Below are 10348 nucleotides of genomic sequence, written 5' to 3' on the forward strand. Positions count from 1 at the left end.
AAGCTATCTAGATAACGTTGATATTTAATGGCTTTATAAAAGGTTCTCCCATTTACAAATATATTCCACAGATATTTAACAAATTAGTATATAGTTTTAATCAGTAACTCAAACCTAACCACTAAACATGAATGCATTAATAACGGGAATTTAAAATTTTATCTTGCGAATAAAGCAATTGTGAGGATAAAATATATAAACAAAAAATAAAGTAAAAAAAATAAAACGAGTTAAAGAAAGAAAGAAATAAAATAAAATAAATTAATTGTGGAAAATAGAAGTCCAAAAAAAAAAAGGTTCTGTAGTGGAAATAAATCCGAAAGGAGGGGGGCCATAGGTTTCTGCTGTCAAGTCGAAATCCAATCCGAATCGAATCGACTCGACTCACCATCTCCGCCATTCTCGTCTCTGTCACCTCTCTCTCTCTCTCAATTCTGACAGTTTGATCTCAGATCCTCCGATCCGGCGCCGTTTCTCTGCTAACACTTCCCTCCCCCTCCCTCTCTCTCTCTCTCGCCGAGCGAGCGACTAAGGTAAAAGACCCCGAAAATAGCTTTAAAAACAACAGCTCACAAATCTCATCTCTATTCGTTTTCCATTTCTCATGATCTGTCGCCTAGTGTTGTTATCCCGATTTGAATTCCCGATCAAATGCGTGTATATGAATCGATCCCTATTCTCTTTCAGGAACGGATCTGATAATCAGCTCGAAACGCAGATCGCTTTTTTTCTTTTTTCTTTTCTGGTGTATGCCTCTCCCCATCGCAGAGAGATTTAGGTCACGGATATGCCGAAGAGCGGCGTGAATCGGAACCCTTCCTTAAGAGTATCCATCCCTCAGGCGCAACAGTCGCTCAGGCGTTTAGGTTTATGCTCTACTGGCGGAGCTGCTCAGCAGCAGTCGTCCCCCGTGGTGTTCCCCGAGAAGCGGAGCAAGAAGGCGAAGAAGATTAGCGGTAATGATGATCCGCAGGTGAAGAAACCGAAAGCAGCAGCTGATGAGCATCGGATTGATATTATCGGTGGAGCAGGAGGGGATGAGAAATCTGATTTGTTAGGTAGTCTTGTTTACGCCGGGAAGCTTGTGTTGGATAAGAGGAAGTCTGCTAGTGGGAAAGACGCGGCGACGGAGGTACAGCAGCCGTCTTCCGCTGACGTGTTTAACAAGAAAGCTGTTGATGCGAGGCTTACGAGTAAGGCTTTGGTTTGGGGTGGTTCTCACTTGCTGCAGCTTGACGATGTTGTTTCGGTAAAAAAATAAAAAAAAGAAGTTCATATCTCTTGTAGTTAGTATTTTAGCCTTGAAACAGAGAGAACTAACTTTTTTTTTTTTTTTTTTTTTGGCAGTTGACGTACAATGTTGGTCTCAGGCATTTCACCGTGCATGCTTATCCGATTGGAAAGGGCTCTTGTGCTCTTTCTTGCTTCACGAAACCGAAGAGAAGCCGCAAAGATTTCCGTTTTATTGCACCTACTGTTGAAGAAGCGGTTCAATGGGTGGCTAGTTTTGCAGATCAACAGTGTTTTATCAACTGTTTGCCACATCCTTTAGTCTCGAAGAAACAGGCTTCGTCTGAGTTGTTTTCGGTCCCCATCGATACTCCTCCTGAGTTGGTCTTCAGGTGTAAGAGTGCACCCAAAATGCTTATCATATTGAACCCTAGGTCAGGCCATGGACGATCCATCAAAGTTTTCCACGACGTAGTGGAGCCGATTTTCAAGGTACCTCGTCCATCTTTTTTGTTTTATTTTGTGATGTCTTAGTCTACATCATCACATTATTTTACCATTTCCTTGGTACTAATAGAACAAAGGTTTTAAACGAAACTGTTTGTATCTTGTATGTGAATTTGTAAACTCTCACAGCTGGCCGGGATTAAGATGGAGGTCGTCAAAACAACTAAAGCAGGTCATGCGAGAGAGTTGGCTTCCACTGTCGACATTAGCTTATGCTCAGACGGTACGAATGCTTGGTCTATTACTGAATGATACGCTTTACACATTTCAGCTTCTAATATGCGCATTTTATCTTAAATATCTACTATTACTTAATGAGATCTCAATAACTTTTTCAGGTATAATTTGTGTTGGAGGTGACGGAATCATCAATGAGGTGTGATAATTAGCTTTCCTAAACTTGCTGATTGATTTTCTATTTTCTGTAGGAGTCAAGTTCGAGAAGTATTTCATGCTATACCATACTTCTTTTTCTTATGTGCTCTATTGCTTGCCCACTACGACCTCCTGGACCAATTTTTATATTGAAACGACCTTTATTGATTTGTTTCAGTGTGCTCAGACCACTTTGCAAGCATGCTGAACTATTTTAAGAGGACTTTGAGTGTAGGGAATTACTTGCTCGAGTGAAACTCGTGAAAAAATTCACTGTTCATTTTTCTTTCGAAGTAGAACTCTTTAGATAGATTAATATGCATGAAAAATACAGCCTCTGATGCTAAACTATCCGACATTCTATTTACTTGGAATGAGCTCTCATCTCATGCTTTGCCCCTTTCCAATGTTGCAGGTTCTTAATGGTCTATTTACTCGAAGCAATCATAAAGAAAGGGTTACTATCCCAATTGGGATAGTACCTGCTGGATCGGATAACTCGTTAGTTTGGACTGTTCTTGGTGTTAGAGATCCTATTTCTGCAGCACTTGCTATTGTGAAGGTACTTTGAGATAACAACCTATTGGTCCCTGATGTGTCTTATCCGGCCACCAACATTATTTAGCCTCCGCTTAATTTTTGTTATCTGAGCGCAAAGGATTTTTTTTTTTGGGTTTAGGGTGGCCTAACAGCTACTGATGTCTTTGCCGTTGAATGGATTCATACGGGTGTCATGCACTTTGGAATGACTGTCTCCTACTACGGTTTTGTTAGCGATGGTAAGTGTGAAGACCTGCGTGATTTATCTTGTAAGAGCTTCTGTTTGCTGTGAAGTATTCATTTTGTACATATCAGTACTTTCATGCATATAACATTCGTCGCCCTAACGTGCTATATCTTATATTCCTGGGTTATAAACTGTGGTGTCATTATTTATTTGCAGTTTTGGAGCTCTCTGAGAAATACCAAAAACGTTTCGGTCCTATGCGTTACTTAGTTGCTGGATTCCTCAAGTTCATGTGTTTGCCAAAGTATAGCTATGAAGTGGAATATCTTCCGGCGCAAAAAGAGGAGGCAGAAGGGAAAACTGGACTTGAAAAGGAAGTTGTTGATGTGCAAGACCTTTATACGGATGTGATGAGGAGATCAAGCAGAGAAGGAATGCCTAGAGCCTCCAGTTTATCAAGTATTGACTCTATAATGACCCCAAGCCTAGGCGAGCTAGACACATGTAGCAGCACACATGCCAGCAACGAGCCATCTGAGTATGTTCGTGGAATAGATCCTAAAATGAAACGCATGTCCTCTGGCAGAAGAGATGTCGGAGCTGAGCCAGAGGTTATTCATCCTCAAGGACAGTCAACAACCCCTAATTGGCCAAGGACAAGGTCAAAGACGAGAGGATGGATGGGTTTAACATCCGTGCAGGATCCACCTCCTTCAACTCGATGTTCATGGGGAAACACTGGTGCTCACGACAGAGAAGATATTTCATCTACTGTATCCGACCCGGGTCCAATATGGGATGCGGGACCCAAATGGGACAGTGAACCGTCTGCTTGGGATGTTGAAAACCCGATCGAGCTGCCAGGTCCTCCTGAGGATATAGAAACAGGACTGAGGAGGCAAACCATCACACCAATATACGAAGATAAATGGGTTGCTAGAAAAGGACATTTCCTCGGCATCATGGTCTGTAACCATGCTTGTCGGACTGTGCAGAGCTCTCAAGTGGTAGCTCCCAACTCAGAGCATGACGATGGTACAATGGACATGATCCTGGTTCATGGGTGTGGAAGACTGAGGTTGCTGAGGTTTTTTATCCTTCTGCAAACCGGTCGACACCTTTCTCTTCCGTATGTCGAGTGTGTAAAGGTAATTGTTTTTCTTCCCTATGGTTTTCGAAAAAAAAATGCTAAAGTATAGACTAAAGAGTGTGGTTGATCAAAAAATGAATCAGGTGAAGTCGGTGAAGGTAAAGGCGGGGAAACAGACGCATGACAGTTGTGGTATAGACGGAGAGCTGTTTGCATTGAACGGAGAAGTGATATCGACGATGCTACCGGAACAGTGCAGACTGATCGGTAATGCTCCTGAACGACATTCATAGTTAAATTAAATCTCATCAGAGTTATATGTGGATGGAGGGAGAGAAGAGAGAGAGTTTGGGTGTTTATATATATATCTGGAATTCTTTTTGGGATTTTGTTCTGGTTCGGCGTCGATAGCTATGCGGTAAGAGAAATAATGACACACTGTTGTGATCACAATCCTTCCTTGAGTTCCCTAAAACACTGAACCCTTTGTATATTCTTTTGCTCTTTTTTTTTTTGGTTTCATGTGTGTGTTTGAGTTATATATATATGTACACTATATAATGTGTTTTCCGACAATAATTTGTTTGTGTGTTTCCTATGTTTTCGTGTGAATTCGTTAACTCGCATAGGTTTGTTATGGAGTTCCAGTGGTTTGGTTTAAATATTACTTTGGGTTCTATGTAGATGATTTTAAAAAGATTCGTAAAGTTTGGACACAACAACATATGCACAAGTGTAATTGTTTTAACTTCCCTATGCCTGTGTTTCAAAAATAAAAAAATAAAAAACTTCCCTATGCCTTATTTAAACATATACATGGAAGCGATCTCATATGTGGGCATGTGTACGCCACACTTGGCTTACAGAGGTAGATAGATGACGATAATAAAGTATTGGAAGATATTTTAAGTTACAGATAGATAGATAGATTCTGTATGTCTGACTCGAAACTCAAAAAGCACACACTTGGGAGCCGCACGTTCGTCATCCCGTGTCTCCCTCCTCCTCGTGTTGGTTCTTTGCTCCTTTCCTTTTCACCACTTAGCATTCATTCTTATCCTTAGTTCATTTCATACACACGTTCGTTTTTTTGTTTGTCTTCATATTTGATTGCCACGTCGTCCTTCGGAGTTCAGATCATACTCAAATAGCATCCAATTAAATGCATATGTATTGGCATCAAAAACGAATCGGGTGTTGTACAATTTTGTACCAAACATCACACTCTTTGATTTAAAATATTGCAAACTTATTTCAGGTTTCGGCATGTAACAGTAAATCATCTTTTTTTTTTTTTTTTTTTTAATTTACTACGAACGGTAAAAGAAGATATTAATTGTTTATCTCCTCTCGGACTCAGATGAGTGAGTAAGCTCCGTCACTCTGTCACCGGCGTTCACTGCCGCCGTTCTCCTCCAGTCATCTCACGACTCCCTCTCCGTTTCCGCCACTCCTGCTTATACTACGAAACCCATGGCTCTCAAATCTTGCATCGTCTCACAGCCTCTCTCGCTCATCTCCTCTCGATCTCGCATCAAACGCGCGAGCTCAAGAAATACTTGTACGATGAAGATTCGTTGCGACGTAGCTGTAAAAACCGCGTACCGGAGGTTGATTTGGAAGGTACACTACACTGAAAGATTACATCACCGTGTGGAAAGGGAAACGAATATCAGCTAATCTTCCTTATAAAGTTGAGTATATTTATAGAGATTGAAGGTCGTGGTCTTGTCAAGTTCGTCGCTCATCTCAAAGATGACGAGTTTGAGTTCATCGATCCGTGATGATGAGAAACATAAGGCTAATTATTTTTTTCTCTTGTGTTCATGAAACCTGGGAATGGAGTATACTTAGTGACTGATTTGTTTGTACTGAGATGTATGTATACTCTGTTAGAAATCACAATAAGCTCTTAACCCACATTTGTTAATTAATATTGATTCATCATCCTTGGTTCTTAAGTGGTATGGTATTCAAGATGCGGTTTGCGACTAACTAGCATCATTGAAATATTGCAAAGGTTGGATCTTGATCAGGATGGCAAGGGTGATTCAGGGTTTAGGATCACTATGATTCTTACACTACAAGAAAACAGCGATATTCTGACGGACATTCCGACGGAAAATGAAATCCTCGGAATATACCGAGGAATTTCCGAGGAAATTCCGAGGAAACACAAAATTGGGTTTCCTCGGAATTTCCTCGGAATATACCGACGGAATTCCGAGGAAACTACAGTCCGTCGGAATATTCCGAGGAAATTCCGAGGAAAACTGTGTTCCTCGGAAAAAACCGATGAATTCCGAGGAAATATTATAGCCGTTGGAGAGCCGTTGGGGGATTTTACAAAATTCCGAGGAAATTCCGACGAACTAGTTTTGTCCGTCGGAATTCCGTCGGAATTTCCTCGGTATGTCGGCAGGATTAAAACTATAAATACAAGCACTCCTCTTCCTCTTCATTCACTTCATATCTTCATCCTCCCTCTTACTCTATTTACACACGAATTTGATTCATAAAAAATATGTCTTCTTCAAATTATTTTCGTTCTTGGATCGATCGACCTCATTTGGATCCGAACACGAGATTGCTTACGGAAGAATACCAACGAGGTATAACTGAATTCATGGGGTTAGTTCACCGACAACCGGAAGCAAAAACAGGTATGTTAAGATGTCCTTGCTCTAATTGTAAAAATAGAAAGGTTATTAAAGAGTGGGATGTTTGGACTCATCTATATTTGAGTGGGTTTACACGAAGTTACAAAATTTGGTATCATCATGGGGAAACTGATTATGAACATGGTAGTACTAGTGAACCTCAGCCAGCGGTTAGATTAGAAGAACCAATTAGAACGGATGTAGATTATGGTGTAGGTACTGAGCAGATGGTAAATGATCATTTTAGAGGGGAAGATTTACCCAATGCAGAAGCTAGGAGATTTTATGATATGTTGGATGCTGGAAAGCAACCATTGTACGAAGGTTGCAGAGATGGTCATTCAGCTTTATCATCTGCTACAAGATTGATGGGCATTAAAACAGATTATAATTTGGCTGAAGACTGTGTGGATGCGATTGCTGATTTTGTAAAAGGTATTCTACCCGAGGATAATGTAGCTCCTGGTTCATACTACGAGGTTCAGAAACTCGTAGCTGGTCTTGGTTTATCGTATCAGGTAATAGATGTATGCAGCGACAACTGCATGATTTATTGGAGGGTGGATGAACAGCGGGTTACATGCAAATTTTGTGGAAAGCCTCGTTATAAAGATACAATTGGAAGAGTTCCAGTGCCATATAAAAGGATGTGGTATTTACCTTTGACGGAAAGGTTGCAGAGGTTGTATCTGTCTGAACGCACAGCGCAACCAATGAGATGGCATGCGGAGCACTCAACAGATGGTGAGATCAGACATCCTTCAGATGCAAAAGCGTGGAAGCATTTCCAATCAAAGTATCCCGACTTTGCGTATGAGAGAAGAAATGTCTACCTTGGATTATGTACTGATGGTTTCAGTCCGTTTGGCAAGAGTGGAAGACAGTATTCTCTATGGCCCGTCATTCTTACACCATACAACCTCCCCCCAAACTTGTGCTTGCGACGAGAGTTTTTGTTTCTCTCGATTCTCGTTCCCGGACCAGAGCATCCTAAGAGATCACTTGATGTGTTTCTTCAGCCACTAATATATGAGTTGCAACAACTATGGGCTCAAGGTGCTGAAACATACGATGTTTCGTGTAAAGAAAACTTTCAAATGCGGGCAGTACTAATGTGGACAATAAGTGATTTTCCAGCATATGGTATGTTGTCTGGATGGACAACGCATGGAAGGCTATCATGTCCATATTGTCAAGATAACACTGATGCTTTCCAACTAAAGCACGGAAGGAAAACGTGTTGGTTTGACTGTCACAGGAGATTCCTACCACCTGATCATCCATATCGTAGGAGTAGGAATTTGTTTACGAAGAACAAGAGGGTGTTTGACAGTCCACCTCCGGAAATTTGTGGGAAAGATTTGAAGATACAACTAAGAGATTTTGGTGCAGAAAGGACGCCAGAAGTCGGTGGACATGAGCGTTTTCCGGTAGATGCTGTTGGAGAACTACATAACTGGCACAAAAAAAGTATTTTCTGGGATCTGCCATACTGGGAGGATCATCTGCTAAGGCATAATTTAGATGTCATGCATATTGAGAAGAACTTTTTTGACAATCTCATGAACACGATCCTTAATGTTCAAGGTAAAACAAAGGATAATTTGAAGTCAAGACTGGATTTAGTCGATATATGTGCTCGTTCAGAACTTCATGTTGATGAGAATGGTAGGGCTCCTTTTCCCATATACCGACTTGATGCAGCGGGAAAAGATGCGTTCTTTGATTGGATTTCAAACGATGTGGAATTTCCAGACGGTTACGCATCAAATTTGCGTAACTGTATCGACAGAAAGGAAGGAAAGTTTACTGGCTTGAAAAGCCACGATTGCCATGTAATGATGCAGCGCCTCCTTCCGTTCGCCTTCAAGGAAATATTACCACGAAATGTTCATGAAGCAATTGCAGGGATAAGTGGTTTCTTCCGCGATTTATGCACGAGATCAGTGACTCTTGAAGGTATTGAAAATTTGAAGACTAACATAGCCGTGATTCAGTGCAACCTTGAGAAGATATTTCCTCCCTCATTTTTTGATGTTATGGAGCATCTTGTTATTCACCTGGCAAGAGAATTGGAACTTGGTGGTCCTGTGCAGTATAGATGGATGTATCTGTATGAGCGGTATATGTTCCATTTGAAGAAGATGGTGAAAAATTTAAGTAGGGTGGAAGGTTCTATAGTCGCACAGATGATCAATGAAGAAACTTCAAACTTTGCCGAGTACTACTTTCCAGCAGAAGTTCAGACCAAAAACAGAAGACCTGCTCGGCATGATGATAGAGGCGAACGGGCAACATATCATGTTACGGTTCCAGACATTTTCACAGACGTTGGACGACTTAGCGGAAAACCAAAGGACCGTCGACTTACTGAGCAGGAGCGCAGTCATTTGCAAACATATTTGCTCACCAACTGCGAAGACGTTCTTCAATATGAGAGGTAAATAAATGAGCTTACAAATTTTTATTTTAACAAGTTGAAATTTAAATCTTAATTAATTACATTATTGTCATCATATACAGGATTTTCATGGCAGAAAAGCGGTTCGAGTATAGATACGCCACAGAGGACGAACTAGAAGAAATGAAGCAGAGAGAATTTACTGGATGGATGTTTACTTATGTGAGTGCTTTAAACAAATTAAAATATATTTTATCACATATTTATACTAATTCACATTTATTGATATAATATATATATATGTGCTATTAATAGGTGTCTGCTGGTTTGGCCAGAGGTGAAACATTTGACGATTGGATACGTGAGATGGTCGTTGGACCAAACTTTGTTGTGAAGTCATATCCGAGATTTTGTACTCGAGGATATGCATTCACAACTCAGAAGAGGAGACGTTCGAGTACGACTTATGATGCTGGCGTTTGTTCTGCATCAGGAGATGATGTATACTACGGACACATACATGAGATTTTGGAAATCAAGTATTTGGGCATGGTTGGATTGCGCTGTACTGTTTTCTATTGTGATTGGCACGACAACACCCCAGATCGAGGTGTGAGAACAGATGCATTTGGTGTTACATCAGTAAATTCGAGGCGAAAGCTGCAATATTATGATCCTTTCATTCTTGCTTCCCAGGCCGATCAGGTAATTAAATGTTAATTATTCAGAATGATTCATCATCATGTGTATTAATTTATAATTTTTCTAAATGTTACAGGTTTGTTATATCAAGTACCCCCGGGTAAGGAACAGAGATGATCCATGGGTTACTGTTACAAGACTCAACCCGAGAGGCCGAGTTCAGGGAAGTTCTGAGCTGGAAGACCCACTACAACCAAGCACATCCGGCAACTGTAGTGCAGCAGAAGATTTAGCTGGAGTTGGCCTTGTAGTCGATTTAACCGACTTTGGAGAGGAAGCCGTCGTTCACGTAGAGGATGAACCAGTAATTGGAGAGTTTCACCAAGATCCAGATTCAGATTCATCTGGTGATGATGACTCGGAAACAGACTACCATTGAACTTATTTTTTTTTTTTTTTAAGAAATACCGAGGAAATTCCGAGGAACACTTGATATAACCTCTTTCCTTGGATAATAGTTATTTGGTTTATCTAGCAAGGCAAAGCTGAATACGAATTAAAAGCTACACAAAACACAACCAAATAAAACAAAGAAACCATGTAAAAGAAATACGAACTCATAATTAAGAAACCTAAAAAAAAACTCAGTTCAAAATTAACAGAAAATAAGACCATAAAACGTTAGAATAGAAAAGAAAATAAAATAGCCGGTGATA

General features: G+C 40.5%; 1 protein-coding gene and 1 pseudogene across 1 annotated transcript; both read left to right on the top strand.

Annotated features, from left to right (window-relative positions):
• The first annotated feature begins 278 nt into the window (after nucleotides 1-278).
• LOC106348330 (sphingoid long-chain bases kinase 1) lies at nucleotides 279-4612 on the top strand. The gene is made up of 9 exons (XM_013788052.3): nucleotides 279-533; nucleotides 688-1249; nucleotides 1348-1722; nucleotides 1867-1960; nucleotides 2076-2113; nucleotides 2528-2674; nucleotides 2792-2891; nucleotides 3056-3987; nucleotides 4073-4612. Exons 2-9 carry the CDS (start codon nucleotides 788-790, stop codon nucleotides 4220-4222), a joined length of 2298 nt encoding a protein of 765 aa, XP_013643506.2. The 5' UTR covers nucleotides 279-533; nucleotides 688-787; the 3' UTR covers nucleotides 4223-4612.
• Nucleotides 4613-4745: 133 nt separating this feature from the next.
• LOC111208100 lies at nucleotides 4746-5851 on the top strand (annotated as a pseudogene).
• The last annotated feature ends 4497 nt before the right edge of the window (nucleotides 5852-10348 follow it).

Source organism: Brassica napus, chromosome C7, assembly GCF_020379485.1.
Source record: "Brassica napus cultivar Da-Ae chromosome C7, Da-Ae, whole genome shotgun sequence".
Lineage (NCBI taxonomy): Eukaryota > Viridiplantae > Streptophyta > Magnoliopsida > Brassicales > Brassicaceae > Brassica > Brassica napus.

Coding starts and splice junctions, on each gene's coding strand:
- LOC106348330 (XM_013788052.3), top strand. CDS start 788: ATGCCGAAGAGCGGCGTGAATCGGAACCCTTCCTTAAGAGTATCCATC. Junction 1,723..1,866: donor TAGTGGAGCCGATTTTCAAG/GTACCTCGTCCA, acceptor AAACTCTCACAG/CTGGCCGGGATTAAGATGGA. Junction 2,114..2,527: donor GTGACGGAATCATCAATGAG/GTGTGATAATTA, acceptor CCAATGTTGCAG/GTTCTTAATGGTCTATTTAC.